This window comes from Lithobates pipiens, unplaced genomic scaffold (assembly GCF_037356315.1).
Source record: "Lithobates pipiens isolate NorthernLeopardFrog02 unplaced genomic scaffold, aLitPip1_a1.2 Scaffold_24, whole genome shotgun sequence".
NCBI lineage: Eukaryota > Metazoa > Chordata > Amphibia > Anura > Ranidae > Lithobates > Lithobates pipiens.
Genome location: NW_027507786.1, coordinates 22298363 through 22323026, shown reverse-complemented (window position 1 = coordinate 22323026; position 24664 = coordinate 22298363). Strand labels below are relative to the sequence as shown.

The window sequence follows — 24664 nt, the reverse complement described above, 5'->3', positions numbered from 1 at the left end:
TTGGTGATCAGTGAGAAGAATGTTCCTTACATTGGTGATCAGTGAGAAGAATGTTCCTTACATTGGTGATCAGTGAGAAGAATGTTCCTTACATTGGTGATCAGTGAGAAGAATGTTCCTTACATTGGTGATCAGTGAGAAGAATGTTTCTTACATTGGTGATCAGTGGGAAGAATGTTCCTTACATTGGTGATCAGTGAGAAGAATGTTCCTTACATTGGTGATCGGTGAGAAGAATGTTCCTTACATTGGTGATCAGTGAGAAGAATGTTCCTTACATTGGTGATCAGTGAGAAGAATGTTCCTTACATTGGTGATCAGTGAGAAGAATGTTCCTTACATTGGTGATCAGTGAGAAGAATGTTCCTTACATTGGTGATCAGTGAGAAGAATGATCCTTACATTGGTGATCAGTGAGAAGAATGTTCCTTACATTGGTGATCAGTGGGAAGAATGTTCCTTACATTGGTGATCAGTGAGAAGAATGTTCCTTACATTGGTGATCAGTGAGAAGAATGTTCCTTACATTGGTGATCAGTGAGAAGAATGTTCCTTACATTGGTGATCAGTGAGAAGAATGATCCTTACATTGGTGATCAGTGGGAAGAATGTTCCTTACATTGGTGATCAGTGGGAAGAATGTTCCTTACATTGGTGATCAGTGAGAAGAATGTTCCTTACATTGGTGATCAGTGAGAAGAATGTTCCTTACATTGGTGATCAGTGAGAAGAATGATCCTTACATTGGTGATCAGTGAGAAGAATGTTCCTTACATTGGTGATCGGTGAGAAGAATGTTCCTTACATTGGTGATCAGTGAGAAGAATGATCCTTACATTGGTGATCAGTGAGAAGAATGATCCTTACATTGGTGATCAGTGAGAAGAATGTTCCTTACATTGGAGATGCATGCGCATGCGCTGTTTCTCTTTCTAACCTGCAGACTCTCTGACGTCCAATCACCAGCCACAGAATGTGACCCCAGAGCAGCGCTGCACTCTCAATGGCTCTATATGGGGGATGGTGTATTCTGTGGGAGATCATTGTGGAGAATTTGTTTCTCTTTGGTGTAAACATTTTCTCTTGTAGCGAGTCGGTGAATTCCTTATTTTTGTTTGTTTGATACTTTGTGATTCTTTATTATCAGTTCTCCTCCCTCCAGGAGTTGCTGTTTAATAACAAAGAAGTATTTTTCTACTCTTAGCTCCTCCTCATCTTCCTTTGTATATATATATATATTTGGTTGATCCTGCCCGCCTTGGAGTGTTGCCGCTCGTCCTGCCGCTTTCTCTACAGTGCTGTGAAAAAGTATTTGCTCCCTTTCTGATTTTTTTTTTTTTTGCATATTTGTTACAATTAATTCAGATCATCAAACACATTTAATATCACACAAAGATGACCCGAGGAAATACAAAATGCAGTTTTTAAATGAGGATTTCATTTATTAACCATTTCAGCCCCGGACCATTTTGCTGGCTTAAGACCAGACCGCTTTTTGCGATTTGGCACTGCGTCACTGTAACTGACAATTGCGCGGTCGTGCGACGTGACACGACCGCACTGTATATTATAAAAAGAAATATATTAAAATAAATATTATAAAAGAAAAATTCAGCAGGACTCCAGGAGCCCCAAACCAAGAGCCCCAAACCAGGAGCCCCAAACCAGGAGCCCCAAACCAGGAGCCCCAAACCAGGAGCCCCAAACCAGGAGCCCCAAACCAGGAGCCCCAAACCTGGAGCCACAAACTAGGAGCCCCATACCGGGAGCCTCATACCTGGAGCCCCATACCGGGAGCCTCATACCTGGAGCCCCATACCAGGATCCCCATACCAGGAGCCCCATACCAGGATCCCCATACCAGGATCCCCATACCAGGATCCCCAAACCAGGAGCCCCAAACCAGGAGCCCCATATTAGGAGCCCCATATAAGGAGCCTCATACCTGGAGCCGGGGACTTGCATAGGAAAGCTCCAGGAGATACAGAAGTCCTCATTGGAGGATTTCCTTCACCTCTTGGTCTGGTGACACCTGTAACATTTTGTATTTCCCATCACCTTCTTTATGACAAGTGGTCAGAAGTCCACTGCTTTGTGACCACTTGTCACAAGTCAGCGAACTTGTGACCACTGTACTGGGCCCGGGCCCCATCAGCTAAAAAAGGTGGCCCCGGCCCCTGCTGAGCAGGCAGGCCAGCTGCGCTGTCTTATTACAGACACTGATTCTCCTCTGCTTCCCCCCCCCTCCCCCGCAGCACTGCCAGCTTCTCCCCCTTCTGCAGGGGATTGGTTCAAGCACATACGCTCATTCCATCTGCTGTCTGGGCCCCCCTGTGTACCCCTTTCCCCCACAGTTTCTCCGGCTTCCCTCCTCTCCTGCTGGCAGCTGCTACGGATAGACAGAAGGATGTTTCAGGATGGAGAAGGGGGGAAAAGGCCGGTAAATATGTAATTTATTGGCCACTTCCTTTCCTGAATGAACACGGTGAGAGAATGGTACCAATCACGCCTGTGTCCATTCATCATTGAAGCATAGTAAACTGTTTACTATGCTTCAGCATGTGAACGAGCAGGAAGCCTCAGGATGCCTTCTATTCATTTATCTCTGTTCTCAGTCACTGTTGGCCGAAGGGGGGCTGTCAGGTCGGCAGTATGGGGCCCAGTGATTTCTAACAGCAGCCCTGAGTGGTGCCCAGGACACAGAGGAGGGTGAACCTGTCCAGCGGGGACACAGATGTCGGCTTTGGCTTTATAAAACACTTTAATCCTCCAGCTTCCGCCAAACACCAATAGATCACTTTTATGTGGACTGACCCTTTAAGCGACACTCAGCATCTTGACATGTACGTGAGGACGTCGCTCGTGAACATCCACTGGTAGCAAAGAACACATCATCCTGTAGACGCTGCTGGCCGGCGACTCCCAATTCATTCATCTCCCCCTCCGCCTGTCTAATACAATTTCCTGTCCTCAAGTATTTAGGAAATTCATTACAAATAATAGAACATAAACAGGCAGTTTTATCCGTTCGGAGCGCCTCGCAGCTGCGTTGGACGCCGTTTCCACGGCCGGCTCGGATTGCTGTCACATTTTTAGGCATAAGTCACTTTGTTAAAGTCATAATATTTAATATATTTAGGCAGGATGGAGTAATATGTGTGTAATGAAGGGATTATGCTGCGTGCCAGAATACGCCAAAGTTATTTTAATTGAGTGTTACATATGCAAAATTTAGGCGTTTTTATGCTTAAAATAGCATTCCTTCATTTTTTTTGCAATCGCGGCTTTAAATGCCAAGTAGGTGCGACAGAGGATAATGAGCGGAATGATTGTGCGTGGAGAGGCGTTGCGTGTGCGGATAGGCGTGGAGCCGGGGAAACGCTGCGTGATTAATTCAGGACTTGGCCGGATTATTGTGGTGTGGGGGGCGCAGATCCCCAAATGGCGGGATCACCCCAGAAAACAAGACCTCGGAATCGAAGAGGTTTAGATAAAAATCACAATTCATGGCAGGTTTTAAAACAACTTAAATCTCAGCCATGATCCCAGCATACCCACTTAACCTCAACCGTGATCCCGACACCCCCACTTAAACCTCAGCCGTGATCCCGACACCCCCACTTAACTTCAACCGTGATCCCGGCACCCCCACTTAACTTCAACCGTGATCCCGGCATACCCACTTAACTTCAACCGTGATCCCGGCACCCCCACTTAAACCTCAACCGTGATCCCGGCATACCCACTTAAACCTCAACCATAATCCTGACACCCCCACTTAAACCTCAGCCGTGATCCCGACACCCCCACTTAACTTCAACCATGATCCCGACACCCCCACTTAACTTCAACCGTGATCCCGACACCCCCACTTAAACCTCGACTGTGATCCCGGCATACCCACTTAAACCTTAGGCCATTTATAAATGGCCTAAGGATGGGAAGTGGTTAAGAGAGTTTAATATCCACAGGAAATGGAGCTGAATCCTAAAGAGACAAATTAACAAGGTTTCTTTTTGAGTCTGTCAATGTTGGGATTAATGGTCCTGCTATGTATCCAGTTAGAGGGCACCTAGCGGCGGCTGGTGCTCAAAAATTTTTTTTTTTGGGGGGGGGGGGGGGGGGGGGGCGCAAACAAACTGAAAAATTCTGAAAAAAGAAAATACATCAATTGCAACCACTGTGTTCATCCATTGCAGCCACTGTGACCCCCGTGGTGACATTTAACCAGCACCTCCTGCCTGCTGTCTGACTGGCACTTACCCCATCTTGGTGGTGGGTCAGGCCGCAGCGAGCTGTGGGACGGGCAGCGGCGAGCTGTGGGACGGGCAGCGGCAAGCTGTGGGACGGGCAGCGGCGAGCTGTGGGACGGGCAGCGGCGAGCTGTGAGACGGGCAGCGGCGAGCTGTGAGACGGGCAGCGGCGAGCTGTGGAACGGGCAGCTGGGAGCTGTGGGACAGGCGGCGGCTCCTGTGTCCTCCATGCTTCCGCCGCGTGTCTCTTCTTTCTTCCTGCTAGGCATCCAATAGGATCGCCTGTCCTTTCAGCCAATCAGGTGATGGGTATCAGGCTCACGCGCCCCCCCGGAGAGGCGGTTCAATGTTGCTTTTCTAACAGATCTTGGTGGGCTCCGACACTCAGAGTCCACCCTATTTTGATGGCTCTAATCAGGTGCTTCAAAACACCCCCGCCACTGTAATTAAGGCGTCCGGCATCCTGAAAGGGGCCGGACGCATGAATAGGGGGTGGCCGCACCGGCCATGGCTTGATTCACGCCATGAGTGAATCTACGCATGATACATACAGGGGGTGGCGTGATAGAGGGGACAGTGCCCATGCCCTCTTAACGGATGGGCCGCCACCGAGGGCACCCCCGATTCTGAGACGCCTGATGCTCAGGAGGAGACGTGGAAAAGTGAAATCCGCGGCTGACTTTTGGCCAATGAAAACGGTTCCAGGTTTCTGTTCTTGGCTGCGGATGTCGATCGCGTCCATATCGGGGATTTTGTGCTCCTGTAATAGATTCTTCTCTGCCTCTCCAGGCGCACAATTGAGCAGGTAGGGTTTACCCTTGGCACCGAGCGTGTGCCATTTACAGCGGGCACAGCCTATTCACCCGTCAATTACCGAGCATCCATTCAGCGGCAGAGTCTTTCAAGGTTGCAGGTGGTGAGCGTGTGTTTTATAACATAGAGAGTCGCTAATTTCTGTAGCCTTGGGCAAAGCCGCATTCAGCATTCCAAGAAGTGCTTTCAATAAAAAGAATAGACAATCGCTATTGGTCGGTGGAATTGTATTATCTGCATTTAATGGGAATCATTTCAATTCCATCATGGAAGGAAGAAACAAAAGCCGAAAGTTTTTATCTAATTGGGGGGGGCTTTTCATTTGTTATAATCAGCAGAACGGAATCAATATCTTGGCGGAATCCACAAACCCCCCAACAACGAAAAAATTTAAATAAGGCCGTCTCTCTTTCCTATCGCACAGATGTAGAATATATTCAACTATAACCTGAACCTTGGACTCTTCTACTTTCATAGGATATAGAATTGCTACATAATAGAATATATATATATATATGTATTAATACTTAGTGAGAAGAAGGCGGCTGAGCAGCCGCCTCGCAGTCCAATGAGGGCCGTCTATGAGAAATTGTTGCCAACCGTAACACTTTATTGTAACCATACAGAAAAAAGGAGACAAATACCAACACAGGCTGAACAGTCTGCTGGTCTTTCCTTCAATTTTCCAAACTTTATTGCACCGCGTCCATCAACCTGGACTCCTGCTTGGAACAATAAAGCTTTATTGACCGCTGACCGGTACTTGTATCCGAGGAGTGGACGAGCCTGCGCTCTTTAGACTTACACCTGTGGTCGGTCGGTCGGTCGGTTGGTCGGTTGTTGGAGGGAACCTAGAATGGTGCTTCTTTTTTGAAGTTGCCATACAGAAATTAGCTGAGGAACATCTGTTGGAAAAGAGTGATGCTTAGGGAGGTGTGGAGAGGGTTCAGCCTTCATGACCTTGGCACCTCGTCCTCGTGTTCCAATGGTTACCACCTTGGGCTGAGGTCGCACCTTTGGCATTTTAAGGCTCTGCAACCAACATAGTCTTGGCGTTGTAGGTTCCATCATGGCCGCTTGCAGCTGAGTATGTAGCCTTTGGCTGACCAGTACTTGTATCCGAGGAGTGGACGAGCCTGCGTTCTTTAGACTTACACCTGTGGTCGGTCGGTTGGTCGGTCGGTTGGTTGTTGGAGGGAACCTAGAATGGTGCTTCTTTTTGAAGTTGCCATACAGAAATTAGCTGAGGAACATCTGTTGGAAAAGAGTGACGTATGGGGAGGTGTGGGGAGAGTTCAGCCTTCATGACCTGGGCACCTCGTCCTCGTGTTCCAATGGTTACCACCTTGGGCTGAGGTCGCACCTTTGGCATTTTAAGGCTCTGCAACCAACATAGTCTTGGCATTGTAGGTTTCATGGCACCTCGTTCTGAGGTTCCATCATGGCCGCTTGCAGCTGAGTTTGTACACTTTGGCATTCTAAAGTGATTGTAAGGGCTCGTTTGTTTGTTTTTTTTCTTTAAAAATAACAAACACGTTATACTTACCTCCTCTATGTAGTTGGTTTTTGCACAGAGCAGCCCAGATCCTCCTCTTTGCTGTCCCTGGCTCCACCTCCTTTCGAGCGCCCCTCAGCCAGCAGCCTGCTAACCCCCCTGTACCACCCGAGCCGAGTCAGAGCTCCCTGTATCCATGCAGACATGGAGTCCCGGGCCTGGCAACGCCCCCTTGCTCCCCTGATTGGCTGACTCATTTTTGACTGACAGCCGCCGCGCCCCACCCGCCTCCATACCATAGCAGGGTGTCAAAACCTCACTTCCTCCCACAGCTCTTAAAGGCACATTTTTTCTATGTAATTTTTTCAAATGAAAATTTATTTTTACTTTTTTATTGCATTTTAGTCCAAATATAAGATGTGAGGACTTTTTGCACCCCCCCCCCCCCCCCCAAGATCTCATATTTAAGAGGACCCGCCGTGCTTTGTTCTATTACAAGGGATGTTTACATGTAATAGGAATAAAAGTGATCCAGATTTTTTTTTTTTTAACTGTAAAAAAATTAAGTAAAATAAATACAAAAAAAATATATATATTTTTTTAAAGCGATCTGTCCTGGCGAGTTCGCACGCAGAAGCGGACGCATACACGAGTAGCGCCCGCATATGAAAACGGTGGTCAAACCACACATGTGAGGTATTGCCGCGATCGGTAGAGCGAGAGAAATAATTCTAGCCCTAGACCTTCTCTGTATTGCAAAACACATAACCTGTAGCATTTTTAAAACGTCGCCTATGGAGATTTTTGAGGGTAAAAGTTTGAGCGGGCACAATGTTGAAGCGTGACATGTTGGGTATCAATTTACTCGCTGTAACATTGTCTTTCACAATATGAAAAAAAAAATTGGACTAACTTTACTGTTGTCTTATTTTCTTTTATTCAAAAAAGTGAATTTGTTTTCCAAAAAAAAGTGCGCTTGTAAGACCGCTGCACAAATGCAGTGTGAAAAAAAAGTATTGCAATGACCGCCAAAAAAACTATATATAATGTTTGGGGATTGTAAGTAATTTTCTAGCAAAAAAACAACTGTTTTAAACATGTAAACACCTAAATTCCAAAACAAGGCTGGTCCTTAAAAGGGGTTGTAAAGGTTTGTTTTTTATTTTCTAAATAGGTTCCTTTAAGCTAGTGCATTGTTGGTTCACTTTACCTTTTCCTTCGATTTTCCTTCTAAATGTTTTTTTTCTTTGTCTGAATATCTCACTTCCTGCTTCTCCTCAGTAAACTTCTCACCATCATCCGAGCTGGTGGTTAGTCAGCCAGAACAGCTTACTGAGGAGGAACAGGAAGTGAGAAATTCAGACAAAGAAAAAAACATTTAGAAGGGAAATCAAAGGAAAAGGTAAGTGAACCAACAATGCACTAGCTTAAAGGAACCTATTTAGAAAATAAAAAACAAACCTTTACAACCCCTTTAAGTGGTTAAGATAAAAAAACAAAAGACATTTGTAGGTTCCATGCCTATGGCTATTCACCCTCATGTTCCTTGGTTGCCACTCCTGGTAGAGGTTACACCTTTGGCATGTTAAGGCTCTGCAGTTGACATCTGTAGGTTCCATGCCTATTCACCCTCATGTTCCTTGGTTGCCATGCCACTCCTGGTAGAGGTTACACCTTTGGCATTTTAAGGCTCTGCAGTTGACATTTGTGGGTTCCATGTCCATGGCACTTCACCCTCATGTTCCTTGGTTGCCACTCCTGGTAGAGGTTACACCTTTGACATTTTAAGGCTCTGCAGTTGACATCTGTAGGTTCCAACACCCATGGCACTTCACCCTCATGTTCCTTGGTTGCCACTCCTGGCAGAGGTTGTACCTTTGGCATTTTAAGGCTCTGCAATTGGCAGCCTTGGCATTGTAGGTTCCATGTTCACGTCACCCCCCGTCATCATTGCCGCTTGCGGCTGGGCTTGCACCCTTGGCATTTCAAGGCAATTGACATCTATGTCTTGGCTTTTGTAGGTTCCCGCTGGAAAGCTATGTCCAACCAAGAGAAGCAGCCATACTACGAAGAACAAGCTCGCCTCAGCAAGATCCACCTAGAGAAGTATCCCAACTACAAGTACAAGCCACGACCCAAGCGCACGTGCATCGTGGACGGCAAGAAGCTACGTATCGGAGAGTACAAGCAGCTGATGAGGTCGAGGAGACAGGAGATGAGGCAATTCTTCACTGTGGGGTGAGCAAGCTATAAATAAGGAAATTTTATTTAGATGTTGGGTTCAATATTAAATAGAAGTAAAAATTCAGAAAAAATAAATATCATTTTCTGTAAGGTTGTAGAGAACATACTTAATGGGTATTTACATAACTACTTAGGTTGCCCTCTTAGGTACTTCATGTGAGGCCCTTTTTATTTTGGTTCTCTGTGTGGCCTCACATTAATATACGGTGATCCTCTACTAGGAGGATACATTTTATGTAGGAATTGAATTCATTTATTGTACATGTAACATATGTGGATTCTGAGTAAGCACTTTTTGGCGAAACACGTCAGTAATAGATGTCAGACACCATGGAGTGGTCATATATATCTATATATGTACATACAAAGTCTCATTTACCAATTCCCACCCTTTATGGTCAGTGAAAGGTTCCTTAACCTATAATTAGGGTTGGTGTCCTTTTAGAAATAAATTAATATGGACCGGATGCCTCCACCCAACCTTACAAAACAAAAAATCACCAAAACTTTGCATCAAATGAATTGCCACGTCATTGCAGGCCCCATCAGCATTGTGGTTGCCCTCAAAGGACCGGTTGTATCTGTAGCACTAGATGTCCATAGCACTACACACCCTCTTACATCAGATGTTCAGAGTCCTAACGCCCTCACTTATATCACAGTGGAATCGGCTGAATGCCAAGACCAGGGGAGGTGGAGGCGAAGGGGTGCTGCTAATTACACAGAGGGGTGCAGGATCTGTAGGAAGAGTTCTGTCCTCCTCTATGCTGCTGACAAGGAGGAGGGGGGGGGGGGGGGTCCAGAGACGAGCCTCTCTGCGGATGCACAGAGAATTGCCGGATCTGTAGGAGGTGTTCTTTACTCTCCGCTGCTGACTGCTGGGGGGGGGGGGGTCCAGAGACGTGCATCTCTGCAGATGCACAGAGAAGTGCAGGATCTGACAGAGGAGTTCTGTCCTCCTCTCTGCTGCTGATTGCTGAGAAGGGGAGGGGTGGGGTCCAGAGACAAGCCTCTCTGCAAATGTACGGAGAAGTGCAGGATCTGTAGGAGGTGTTCTTTACTCTCCGCTGCTGACTGCTGGGGGGGGGGGGGTCCAGAGACGAGCATCTCTGCAGATGCACAGAGAAGTGCAGGATCTGACAGAGGAGTTCTGTCCTCTCTGCTGCTGATTGCTGGGAAGGGGAGGGGTGGGGTCCAGAGACAAGCCTCTCTGCAAATGTACGGAGAAGTGCAGGATCTGTAGGAGGTGCTCTTTACTCTCCGCTGCTGCCTGCTGGGGGGGGGGGGGTCCAGAGACAAGCGTCTCTGCAGATGCACAAAGAAATGCAGGATCTGACAGAGGAGTTCTGTCCTCCTCTCTGTAGCCAGCATCTGACATAAGGTGGGGGTGGAGACCAGGGGAGTGCCGCAGGAGAGGTGCAAGGGCCACTTGAAACGACCTTGTGTTTTACAAATGTGAACTGAACAGTATTTTTGCCTTCCTTAGTCCCATGCTTGCTGGTTTTCCTGTTGCTAATGTTGTCCTCCCGTCTGCCTTTAGGCAACAGCCTCAGATCCCCATAAGCACTGCGGGAGCGGTGGTGTACCCGGGCGCGATCAGCATGGCCAACACCACACCATCACCCCAGATGACGTCAGACTGTTCCAGCACTTCGGTCAGCCCCGAGCCCAGCATCCCCGTCATACAGAGCACCTACGGCATCAAGCTGGACAGTGGCAGCCTCGCCGGCAACGACCTGATGAACGGAGAGGACGAGATGGAGATGTACGACGAATACGACGAGGAGCCCAAATCAGACTATAGCAGCGAAAACGAAGCCAATGAGGCTGTGGGTGCCAACTGAAAAAAAAAAAAAAAAAAAAACTAGAATTCAAACTAAAAATTTTTTTTTTCAAAAAACGTTCTATACCTTGGAGAAAAACGGCGAGGAGAATACGCTCTCGACTTTCTTGGAATTTTTGAACAAAAAAAAAAAGTTTGTGAAGAGCCTGCATGCGTATGTGGTTTCCACAATCCCGTGAGCGGAAAAGGTCTTAAATATTTCTTCATGTGTGAGATGGATTGACTCCCCCCAACCGCCCCCCCCCCCCCAGGTTTTTCTTGAACAATTTTTTTTTTTAATTTTAAGTAAAAGGTGTCTGTAAAAAAAAAAAAAAAAAAAAAAAACAAATCGGACATCAGAACTTGAACTGAAACGAACCTTTTAGCTGTCTTACAAGTCTTACATTTCGTGTGTTTTTTTTTTTCTTCCTTTGAATGCTGATGGTTTTTTTTTTTTTTGAGTTACTGTTTTTAGATGGGGTATAAACATTCTCACTCAGGTATGTGCCAGCCAACACGTTGTGAATGTGTTTTATGCTGACTCCTCTTAGGAGATAGGTACACGTTTTTACATATTGTGAATCCAGACATTAGCTCGACCTGCACTTAACTCTCTGTGGAACCTTCATTGACCCCCCCCCCCCCCTTCGCCCTCGAGGTCCTGGTGGGGTTTTTTTTTTTTTTTTTTTTACTTCCAACGTGCCAAAACATTGAGTTCCTTAATCCCCGGGCAGTTTATGTCTTAAGGAAAAAAAAAAAAAAACGCTTCTTAGAAAGTCTTAGACAATCTCCCGGAATCTTAAAAACAAGGTGGCCACTGTGTTTTTTTTTAGGCTGCCGTCGTCTTGTCTTGCTGTTCCCGCACAATCTTACTTTCCAGAGAACTTTAAGGAGCACTCAGGAAATTGTGTAATGAAGCTAAAACATGGCCACCGGTGCTGATGAGCGTGCGTGATTGAGTTACTGGGAAAGTCTTCGAGGAAGATGAGATATATTAGGATTGTAGCCCCCCCCCCCCCCAAACCTTGCATTCGATGTTCACTCTGCTGATCTGAATCTCTTCATTCCAGAATGCCAAGGGTCCAGCTGCAATCCCACACCTGGTATCATTTAGTCACCCCAAAAGGTCCTTCACCTCATGCCTCAGTCGGGCCCAAGTCCTGGTTATTGAAACATCCGGTGAAGAAAAAAAAAAATAGAATGGGGGGCGGGGTAGGGCATACATTCCTTTACAGCAGGGATATGCAATTAGAGGACCTCCAACTGTTGCAAAACTACAAGTCCCATCATGCCTCTGCCTCTGGGTGTCATGCCTCATGGGACTTGTAGTTCTGAAGCAGCTGGAGGTCCGCTAATTGCATATCCCTGCTTTTATAGGAATGCAGATGATTATTTGAGAATTGGGCTTTCAGACAATAGAGAAGATATTCAGGTTGTGTTGGGCAAAAATGTTCCTGCTGTGGATATCAACCCTTTTGGTGGGACTATCCGATTTTAGGCTTGTAGTCGTCGTCAACTTTTTAGTGGATGTTGCCCCCCCCAGCTTCTCTAATCAACTTTTTTATTTTTTTTAAATGGAGATCAGATTTTAGGCTTGAAGTCCTCATCATCGATCCTTTATTGGAAGTTGGTCCCGGTGGGGAGAATTGAGAGCCACCGGCTTCTCTAAATCAAAAAATAGAAAAACTAAATCACAGTGCCACTCTCTCTAATCTGATGATGACCATTACGTAAAATGGAGCCTATGCAGCTGTAAAAATAGCATTAATGCCATTTAAAAAAAAAGTAAAAAATAAAATTGGCGCAAAAGACTTCCTACTGGAAAAAAAAAAAAGACAATTTTTTGATTTATTTATTTTTTATTTTTTCAGTGGGAAGTCATTTGCGCTGTGTTTATTTTTCTTTACAGCTTCTCGAATCAACTTCTCTATTAAAAAATAAAAATAAAAATACAAGGCTTTATGAAATTTTAGGCTGGTGGATGTTGGCCTTAGTTGGGGGGAATGGAGAGCCACCAGCTTCTCTAATCAAAAATAGAAAAACGAATCACAGTGCCACTCTCTCTAATCTGATGATGACCATTACATAAAATGGAGCCTATGCAGCTGTAAAATAGCATTAATGCCATTAAAAAAAATAAAGGAAAAAAAAATCGTTGCAAAAGACTTCCTACTGAAAAAAAAAAAAAAGAGAAAATACATTTTTCAATTTATTTTATTTTATTTTTTTCAGCGGGAAGTCATTTGCGTTGTGTTTATTTTTCTTTACAGCTTCTCGAATCAACTTCTATATTAAAAAAGAAATATATATATACACATTCAAGGCTTTATAAAATTGTAGGGCTGTGGTCATCAATCTTTTAGTGGATTGTTGGCCTTAGTTGGGGGCAATGGAGAGCCACCAGCTTCTCTAATCAAAAATAGAAAAACAAATCACAGTGCCACTCCCTAATCCGATGATGACCATTATGTAAAATGGAGCCTATGCAGCTGTAAAATAGCATTAAGGCAATTACAAAAAAAAAAAAAATAATAATAAAAACAGCGCAAAAGGCTTCCTACTGAAAAAAAAAAAAAAGAGAAAAAATACATTTTTCAAATTTTTTTTTTCCAATGGGAAGTCATTTGCTGTGTGTTCATTTTTCTTTACAGCTTCTCGAATCAATTTCTCTATTTAAAAAAATAAATAGAACATTTTAGGCTTGTGGTCATCAATTGTTTAATGGATTGTTGGCCTTAGTTTGGGAATTGAGGGCCACCAGCTTCTCTAATCAAAAATAGAGAACTAATCACACCGCCACTACCTAATCTGATGATGACCATTACATACAATGGAGCCTATGCAGCTACAAAATAACATTAATGCAAAAAAGTACAAACAGTGCAAAAGACCTCCCACGGAAACAAAAAAAAATAAAATAAAAAAAATTTATTTTTTGTTTATTTTTATTTTTTTTCAGTGGGAGGTCTTCGTGCGTTTATTTCTCTTTTGTAAAGTTGGGACATTTTTTGTGAAAAACAGATGAATCATCACAGAAGGAAAAACGCACAATAAAAAGAAGTGCCCTCATTCCCTCTCTTGTGAAAAACTCTTGTTAAAGGGGTTAAAAAATTTTTAACAGCACTTAACATGTAGAGGGAAAAAAAAAAAAAAAATCAAACTTGAACCAATGTTGCATATCGGGCTCCACATGCCAACACTTACCTTTGGCTAACCTTCCCTTCACGGTCCGCCAACAGAACCCCTGCAATTTCCTAGTGCTTCCAGGTAGGGGGCGCACATGTATAGTGTCACTTAGAGGATGAGAGCCAATTAGGAGATGGGGGGGCTACCACCATGGTCCACCACGAGATCCTCCGCAATTCTCTAGTGCTTCCAGGTAGGGGGTGCATATGCAAAGTGTCACTTAGAAGATGGGGGCAATTCAGGTGATGGGGCGGTACTTAGGATATGGGGGCTACTAGAGGCTGGGGACAGCGTAGGGATGGGGGCTACCACCATAACCTCCACAATTCCCTAGTGCTTCCAGGTAGGGGGTGCACATGCATAGTATCACTTAGGAGATGGGGGGTAAGTTCACACCTGCGCATTTTTTAGTGCATTGGTGGATCTGCAGAAATGCACCACAGTCCACGTAACATTATTTCCTATGGGTCTCGTTCACATCTATGCCATTTCCTGCAGTGCGTTTTTGGACCTATGGACTTCGACGGAATCAGATCAAAATTGCAACAAAAATGCTTGTAGGTGCGTTAATTGTGCATTTTTGATAGGCGTTTGTGTTTAACCGCCAGTCTTTTCCTCCTACAAAAATAAAAACGCGCAAGCATAAATATGCGCCACAAAAAAAAAAACGCATCGACCTGCACACGCATAGATGTGAACTAGCTTTAGAACTGCACAGTTTTTGACTTTTAGTGCCCGCTCACACCACATGCAGTCCAGTGCGATTTTTTTTTCTTTTCTGCATCAAAAAACGCATGGAAAGTAGGTTATATGGACTCCAATGGTATAGTTCAGACCAGTGCAGCGCGTTTCAGTTCCAGAAAAAAAAAAAAAACATGCTGCTTATTTTCTGCACAGAACTGTACTGGAATGTGGTGAAAAAGCATAAAAAACGCAACAGACCCAGGAACAGTATAAATAAATAAAATAAACAAGAAAAAAAAAAAAGAAGCAACTGGAATGCATCAAACGCATTAAAATTGCGCATGCAGAAATTGCATCCGCAACGGATCTGGAGGACGTTTTTTTGCGGTGTGAACGGGGCCCTTAGCAGCGGGATTTTGGGAGTTCCAGCGGCAGATCCCGGTGGAAGGGAATGTGGGAGAACGCCCCCCATGTGATGTTCAGTTTGATTTTTTTTCCTCTTTAAGAATCCCAACATTTCAAGAAAATTAGATTGGAAGGGGGAGGGGAAAAAAAAAAAGTTTCCTTTCTTTTGAAGCCCTCGTCATTTACTCGCTGAGATCACGTGTAAAATTTATAATGTCACCATAAACGCAAATTGCTATATTGTATATTTATGTCTTGTAGCGCATATTACAAAAATTGGGTGATTTATAGGAATGTCTTTCCCAGATGTTCCGTTCAGGTAACGAGTGTCAGTTTACAGAGGGAACACTCTACAGAACTTTTAATGGCTTATTAAAAAATTAATATTGTAGTCTAGAATTGATCCAAGACCTGACAAGACTGCCTACAAAAAAATAAAATAAAAATAAGAAAATTGGTCATGAAAGAACAGATTCAATAAATTCTAGATTCATGATTTAAATTTTTTTTTTTTTTTTTTAACTAGACCCCAACAATTCCCAGTAACTAAAATAACATGTAAATGTGCCCAGTAAATGTCAAATCCTCAGTTATCCTCATGCACTTAATATTTCAAACAGCTTATAAAAACAATATATATATATTTTTTAAATATCCATTTAAATTTAACATGTAATTTAGTACAGGAGAGTTAACCACACCTATTATGTGCAATCCCTTATTGTAACTGGATTCAATATTTATTAAAAAAAAAAAAAAAAAAGTACAGCTGTATATGTTAAAAAGTACATTTTATTTTATTTTTTTTTCTTTGTCAGATTGTTGTAGTGCCAGCTTTGTACATTACATTATTATTTTACGTGTAGAAAAAGATTTCATTTAGCAGTTATTTTTTTTTTCTTCTTTTTTTTTTTAACGACCAGAATAAGAAAAAAAATGCATTACATGGGCTAGCAAAGAACAAAATGACTGTTCTTTAATTTGAAACTTGATTTTGCTTGTATAGAAAATACACTCGCAGATGTTCTTTTTTTTTTCCTAAGTGTTATAAGCACTGGATATAAATTGTATTTTTTATCAGTTCTGATTAATGTGAAACTGTTGTATGAAAACTTCATGAACAAAAAGTCATCTGTTTAGACTGGTGTGGGCACGTCTCACACTTGCTGGATCTGAGTCACTTTTTTTTTTAATTTTTTTTTTTTTTTAATGCTATATTTCAATTATTTATGCAGAATACATGCTGGAATTTAAATGCTGAATTTAAGCCCCAATCTTTATGTAAAAATACATGTTGAAATTTACATGCTGAATTTAAGCCCCAATCTTCCTCCAAACTTTTGTGCTTGTTCAACCAGTCAAAATATTTTATTTTTTATTTTTAGACCACCACTGAATATAAATAAAAAAGCATGGTTTGTAAAGATATTAAGTAACAAGATCAAAACAAATTATTTACTAGACAAAACTACATAAAATAGTGACAATCATCAATTAAGTCCTAACTAGAGCAAAAGAAACAAGACAATTCATTTTCCATTTCAGCTTTTTTGTTTTTTATATATATATATATATATATATATATATATATATATATAAATAAATCTTTTGTAAAGGGGGAATTTTAAAATGCACAAAAGCTAAAATAAAGGGGCCACTAAATACATAGGTAACAATTTATACATAAAAAAATTATGTGTATGCTCCTATGTCATATTTAAACAATGAAAAAAAAACAAAAAAAAAATGTGTGCATATATATATATATATATATATATATATATATATATATATATATATATATACACACACACACGCGCACGTTTTTTTTTTCATTGTTTAAATATGACATAGGAGCATACACATAATTTTTTTATGTATAAATTGTAACCTATGTGTATGCTCCCATGTCATATTTAAACAATGAAAAAAAAAACACACGTAATATATATATATATATATATATAATTATTATTAATAAATATATATATATATAGCTATATATATATATATATATATATTATTTTTTTTTTCCTTGTTTAAATATGACATAGGAGCATACACATCATTTTTTTATGTATAAATTGTAACCTATGTATTTACTGGCCCCTTTATTTTTAGCTTTTGTACATTTTAAAATCCCCCCTTTACAAAAGATTTAAATCGATGAGTAAATAGTATCAGATCTCTCCTCAAGGCTAATAGCTAAGTGAAAGAATTTGATATAAAAGACATTAGTATCATTGTAAAAATAAAAGATATATAAAAAATAAAGCACATACTCTTTTTTTCCTCTATAAAGCTCCAGTGATGGCAAGCTGAAAAAGGTTCTCCCAACTTTTTAAAATTCGTTTAATTGAATTCATTTATTTTTTTTTTAAATAGAAAGCATGCTAAAAGATGTTCTCTCAACATTTTAAATATAATTTTTTTTTTTTTTTTTTTTTTTAAAGGCTTAAACTTTTCCCAAAAATAACTATTTTTTTTTTAAAAGAATAGTAAAATCTTTTAAACTCTCCTTATTCACAATATCCGAAAAAGGGTATTGCACTTGTTAGTGACTGTATAAAAAAAAAAAACGAAAATAAATAAATTGGTTAAGAATTCGGTCTGCATAGCTGTCCACATTGTGAACATAAATGCATTTAATCTATGCTGTATTTCTGGAGCATCATTTCCTCAGAACAATGAGATCCCTGTAATCGTTTTCTTATATGAATTTCACAAATTAGTCCATAGACAATACATTTTTAAAATGTATATATACTAGGTAAAAAAAAAAAAAAACATTTCCTACATCATAAAAAAAAAATAAAAAAAAGGGAAAGAAAACCTCATATTCTTCTGTAAATAAATCGTAGATATTCGTGTTTTAACATATTTAAATACATCAGAAATTAAAACTTGAAAGGGATTTCAGGTGCACCTATTCTGAAATGTAAGAAATCTGTATTATCTTATCTTTCATTTTTTTTAAAAAGACATCCGACAATAGGAATTTTTGTACAATAATACAAAAAAAAAATACAGATTTAGATTGCAATTTAAAATAGCTGCCAATTTTACCAATTTTTTTTTGGCCAAGAAAGTGGCAATTGGCCTCGTTTTTCAGGTTTTTTTTATTTTTCTGGTACTTTTTGGCAAGATTGTTGCTGTAGCGCTGCACACGTGGGGTACATAGTTTCTCATTACAGGTACGAACAGCTCTATAGACATTTGGGTACGACCAGTAGAAACTAACAAATGCTTATAAAAGACGACTTATTTATGGATCTTCACCAATTAAAGAGTTTAAGCACTTTAGTAAATAAAAACATTTGGTATTTAAAAAAAAAAAATAGAACAAACTATGGGGGTTTATAATCATTTACAATGGCGACTTATTCGGTCACCGAGCAGCCAAACAAAAACCTCAGAACAAGGTCACAAGGACCGAATTTCTTAAACAAAAAAAAAAAAAAAAAAAAAATTTCTCGGGGTGCAAATAGGCGATTTAATGTCTTAACTTTGTACATTAAATATTACTAACAATTCTGACAGTGCTTCCAACAATGGCAATCTATAGATACAGGGGGGGGGGGGGATGGTAAAGGTTACAATAACCGATTTGTGGAGTGGATATGTTTAGAAAGAGATAATCTGATTTGGTTTGTTGTTTGGGTGGGGGCCAATTTTTGTAAGCTGAAACTTTTTTTTTTTTCTTTTGTGGCAAGTTAAATAAATTCTTATTTTTTAAAAACATATGCCCATAATATTAATATATTAACTCTTTTCAACACCCCCCCCCCCCAAAAAAAAGAATTTAGATTATTAATAAATAAAAAGTATGGGAGAGTTTTAACTTTTTTTTTCATTAATATGTTCTCACAAAAGGTAATTTTTTTTTTATTTATAATGTAAATAAAAAAAAAATTAAGTATTGGAGGGTTCCTTTTTTTTTTTATATATATGGTCTCACAAAGCTATTTTTTTTTTCCTTTGAACAAGCTTATTGACAATGATCATGTTGACTTTTTGCGATATCAAAAAAAAAAAAAAAAAGTTATTCATGCTCCACAGCACTTAATATCAAATCTAGTAAGCTCTTTGATCTTGATGTCTTATAAAGGTACATGAATCGAACAGTGACGGGTTTTTCTTCTTGAACTCAATCAATGCTCGAGGGGCCCAACGCATTTCACAGCCAGTTGTGTTTCATAGCCTCCAACATTGAAGGTTTTTTTTTTTTTTTTTTTTAAACAATTTTCGATTAGAATGTGAAATAAATATTTTTTTGAGGTCAGGCGGTGCTTCTCATCTACTACCGTGGGAAACTGCACTCGCCGTTTGTATATATTAAAATAAAAAAAATAAAAAATCTACGATACAGATGACCTCAGTTTACAAAAAAAAAAAGCACTTGTTACATTTCATTACAATATTACCTTTTTTTTTTTTTTTTTTTTCTTGCTCCGCAATCTTTTTTTGTTTTGTAAAGTGTTTTTAATGTTTTATTTTATACTAAACTGTAGTTTTTTTTTTTTTTTTTTCTATAGGACCCCAAGTGTAACATTTTTATAGATAGAATTTTACGTTGATTTTTTTGAATTGTTCATCTCTTCGACGTACACAATGTTTTAATTGGTGTAGATGTTTTGTTGCTGTTTTTTAAATTTGCGTGCCGAAACGCAGAAAGTATTCTATTAAAAAAAAATAAGTAAAGTATATGAGAGACGCAAAGATTTGCGATTAGGACTTAAGTTTTAATTTAAGCTCCGCTTGGCTAAAAAAAAAAAAAATGGTGGGCCGGGGTCTCGGTGCTCACTCATTATGGGATAGGTGCAAATATCAAACTGTATGCTGCACATTGCAGAAACGCTAGTGTGCTTCGTCTGTCTTTTGTCATTTGTGTTACGCTCTTTTTTTTTTTTTTTTTTGTTAAGTTAAAAAAAAAGCGATTCTTTTCTACATTGTATTTCCTGCCAATTTTTAGCTAAAAAAAAAAAATATTAAAACTTGCTTAGCTTTTTTTTTTTTTTTTTTTTTTTTTACATTATTGTATTGTCATTTACAGTTATTAAGAGAGGCTTGTAGCTGTTACTATGCATCCTTAATGTATCCCCTCCCCCCCCCTACTCCACCCATACATGATTTTGTAATTTGTTTGTGATGTATATTGTGAGATTTGTATACTATGTTAATTTAATCAGCACAATTCACTGACATGCTGGACTGACATGCTAGCTGCTCTAAGGAAGCGTAAAAAAAAAAAAAATAAAAAAAAAAAATAAATAAAAATAAATTGTGTTCCAGGCCATTGGGTCAACCCAAGCAGACATCTCGGTAGCAGCCTCTTAAAGCGCGCCTGCCACCCTTACCGAGTGGAAGGGGACCGTTTTCAAGGCCGACGCGGTCCTCCAACCCACCGGTGACAATTTTTTGTTTAGTAATTTGCGCCAAAATGCTGAGCGCCTCCCTTCAAGATGGCTGCCAGGCGTGATTTAATTGATCAGGCTGCTATTTAGATGTATGCTACCGATGTAAAGCCGAGTTTTTTTTTTTTGTTTTTTTTTAGGGGTTTTTTTTTTTTTTTTTATTCTTTGTAAGATACCGGCACCCTGTTAGGCCAATGGCTTATAAATATTTGGGAGTTAAAAAAAAAAAAAAAAAAGACAACCATAAAAAAAAAAAAAAAATAGTGTCTATTGCTGCTTTGAATATGTTTAAAAAAAAAAAAAGTCTGAAAATGTAAATAGTTTATGAAAAAATTTCTTGTACAGTCCAGTGTAAAGTTTTTAACTGAACTTCAGAGTTGCCATCACGTATCTCTCACCTTCTTCTCAGTCTGACTATTGTTTGCTAAAAAAAAGGATGAAATTCAATAAACTGACGACGAATTTAATCCCAACTTTTATTTTTATTTTTTATTTTTTCTGCTTCGTTGACTAACAGAATTGTTTCCTCCTCTTGTGCAGTATTGACGTGAGGTAAACGGAAAAAAACTCTTCCTTTTTACTTATGGAAAGGCTCTCAGAGACTGGATTGGTCAGCGCTGAGCCCGCAGTGGGCGGGGCCTGTGCTCCATGTGTGTGACTTGTTAGGAGGAAGCTCTACATGATCTCATTAGGGAGTTGCTGTATAATGACTTATTTATGCTAATTTACCTCAAGACTGTCCTCCCCGCCCCCCAATAATAAAATCACCATCACTCCATATTTTGTACTGCTGTCAACACTTACCGATTAAAGATACATTTTGTTTAACGACATGTGTGCCTGTGAATTTTTTTTTCTTTTTTTTTTGGGGGGGGGGGGGGGGGTGGTGGTAATATAAAAAATATTGGCTAAAAATTGAAACATTGAATTGATTAGTTTGTCTGAAAGCTTTGGTCTTTGACATTTCCAAAATTGTGTGTGTTTATTTCTATTTTAAAAAGTTTAACTTTTTTTTTAAAAAAGTTACAATGTTACAAAATTATTTTTCATAATCATTTTACGGAATTATTAGAGAAAAAAATGGAATAATTTTATCTATTTTTTGTTTTTTTGCAAAATTATTTTGTGTGTTTAACAATCTTTTTAAATACAGAGAAGGCAAAACTCACACTTCCGGTTAAGGGGCATCGAATGATCATTTTTTTTTTTTTTTAGGGATCGGGGGTGAAGTGTGGGAATGGTACAAGCGTTTCATGCCTGGGGCGCTCCGAACATGGAACCCAGATTGCCCCAGATCAATGTTGTGGGTTGCCATGGTTGGGCAGGCTGGTCACTAGTACCACAGCAACTAATGAAAATCCAGGACCAGACTTTGTGATGGGGGGACTTCAGTGTAATGGGGGGCTCTGATGTATCAGGGGGGATCTGTGATAGAAGGACTCTGTGATGGGGGAGGGGAACTCTGACATGAAGGGTGGATCTCTGATGTGAAGGGGCACCCACTGATGTTATTGGGGGATTGTAGACATAAAGGGACACCCTCTTATGTTATTGAAAGTCTCTAGATGTAAAGCTAAACCCTCTGATGTGATTGGGGGGCTCCAAGTATAAAGGGGTGCCCTCTGATGTTATTGGGAGACTCTAGATGTAAAGCTGGACCCTCTGATGTGACTGGGGGAGTCTAGGTGTAAAGGGGTACCGGCTGACGTTATTGGGAGACTCTAGATGTAAAGCTGAACCGTCTGTTATTGGGGGGCTCTAGGTGTAAAGGGGTACCTGCTGATGTTATCGGGGTGCTCTAAATGTAAAGCTAGACCCTCTGATGTGACTGGGGGAGTCTGGGTGTAAAGGGGTACACGCTGATGTTATTGTGGGTCTCTAGACGTAATGGGGTGCTCGCTGATTTTATTGGGAGACTCTAGACATGAAGGTTTACCTGCTGATGTTTTAGGGGGGCTCTAGGTGTAAAGGGGTACCCTCTGATGTTTTTGGGGGACTCTAGACATAATGAGGTACCTGATCTTATTGGGGGGCTCTAGATGTAAAGGGGTACCCGCTGTTATTGGGGGTCTCTAGACGTAATGAGGTGCACGCTGATCTTATTGGGAGACTCTAGACATGGTGTACCCACTGATGTTATTGGAGGGCTCTAGATATAAAGGGGTACCCGCTGTTATTGGGGGGCTCTAGATGTAAAGCTGGACCCTCTTATGTGACTGGGGGAGTCTAGATGTAAAGGGGTAACCACTGATGTTATTGAGAGACTCTAGACATGAAGGTGTACCCGCTGATCTTATTGGGGGGCTCTAGGTGTAAAGGGGTACCCTCTGATGTTATTGGGGAACTCTAGACATAATGAGGTACCTGATCTTATTGGGGGGCTCTAGATGTAAAGGGGTACCCGCTGATGTTATTGGGGGGCTCTAGATGTAAAGCTGGACCCTTAGATGTGACTGGGGAGGCTAGGTGTAAAGGGGTACCTGCTGTTATTGGGGGGGCTCTAGACATGAAGGGGTACCCTCTGATATTATTGGGGGACTCTAGACATGAAGGGGTACCCTCTGATATTATTGGGGGACTCTAGATGTAAAGGGGACCTCTAATGTGAAGGAAGGACTCCTAATGTAAAGGGGCACCCTCTGATATGACGGGGGACTCTGACATGAAGGGGGGACCTGTGATGTAATTGGGGGTTCTAGAGGTAAAAAAGGGGGGAGGAGGTTGTGTGCATCATCCCAGACTCTGGTTTCATTTTTATTCCTCAGACTGGTTGGGGGGGGGGTGGGGGTGGGATTCGCTCGCTCTGTCCCGGTGACCGTGGTCTCTGACATGGAGGTGATGGGAAACCCAACATTGGGATTGGTTACCAGAACAGGAATAGAGGGGAAGTCTTCCAATGGGGGACGCCTGTTATGGTGATAGCCAGGAGGGGAAGATCTTCACTCGCTTCAGGATAGGAAGTGAAGGGAAATCTTTCAAATAGGTGAACAGATAGCAAAAAAACATGTGGGGGGGGGGGGGGGGGGTTCAGCTCCCAGCCCCCGCTCGGTTACTAAACTGGAATAGAAGAACTGACTTCACTTGCTGCATGCTAGCTCCGGGTCAGATAGAAGTATTGAAGTCAGAGGTGTGACCAGGCAATTAGCATTTCCAGAAGGTCAGCAGCTGCAGCCTGGATATTTCTCAGTTAGAGACCTCCTTTAAATTGCTTCCTATTCAGCCAGCAATAAATAGAGGGAACACTTACCTGCTTCTGCCCCGGGAGTACCGACACCTCCAGTCCTCTCCTCCTCTCTGGGTGCGGAGTGGGCAGGCCTGCCTGCTATAGTCACATGATCAGTCCTGGAATAAGAGAAAATGTACAGGTAAATTTAAGACACTTCAGGGAGGGGAGGGGGGTGTTAATATAACACAATTGGTAGAAATTCCCATCAATTAACGCAAATTTAGTTTTATATACGTTTTAAATAAAAAAATTGTAAAAAAAAAAAAAAGTGACCGCACACAAATATTTATCAAACGCACACAAAAACAAAAAAAAAACAAAGAGCACTACATGAAATAAAATAAATAAATAAATGAGTGCACTATCCCTTTAAAAGTCAAACCATTAATGTAAATAATGAAGTGCAATCATCATGTGCCATAAAGTGCAAGTAAAAGCATTGCCGCGCTCGACCAGCCGGCGTGATGACGTCACCCACTAGTCGAGAGCAGCGGTGTTTTTACTTGCTGTTGCATACGATTTCTCCTTTTGGGGTGGGGGGTGGGGGGTGGGGGGGGGGGTACTACTGCAAAATAGTTTCTAGTGAAGATTAACAAATATGAACTGCAACAGAATGTTGATAAAAGTGCCGCGCGGTTAAGTGTAAGACCGATGTCCGTAGACGTGCCGCGCGGTTAAGTGTAAGACCGATGTCCGTAGACGTGCCGCGCGGTTAAGTGTAAGACCCATGTCCGTAGACGTGCCGCGCACCAACGAGTTACAACTCAGGTCCAGAGTGCCGACTTCTTTTTCCACAAACGCTCCTTTACCAGAGAATTGGATCCATAGGAGGCCAACGGCGCTTGTGTAAGTAAAGGAACCGCAGGGGGGCCTCAGCTTGCCAAACCACCCACAGAAGACAACCAGCTCATTCACATCGATCACAAACTGCCATGAACACAGGAAAATACCAAGTCCACCATACAAGACCATGGGGTTGATTTACTAAAACTCGAGTGCGAAATCTGGTGTAGCTGTACGTGGCAGCCAATCGGCTTCTAAACTCAGCTGGTTCAATTAAGCCTTGTTAATAAAGCCTGGAAGCTGATTGGTTTCTATGCAGAGCTGCACCGGATTTTGCAC

The 24664-nt window shown here is 41.2% G+C and overlaps 1 protein-coding gene across 1 annotated transcript in view; it reads left to right on the top strand.

The window, feature by feature from the left end:
• SOX6 (SRY-box transcription factor 6) overlaps positions 1 to 10887 on the top strand; it is a 416902-nt gene extending 406015 nt beyond the window's left edge. The window contains 2 exon segments of the mRNA XM_077453685.1: positions 8583 to 8799; positions 10346 to 10887. Coding sequence (XP_077309811.1) covers positions 8583 to 8799; positions 10346 to 10649 — 521 coding nt within the window. The 3' untranslated portion in view covers positions 10650 to 10887.
• Positions 10888 to 24664: the final 13777 nt, after the last annotated feature.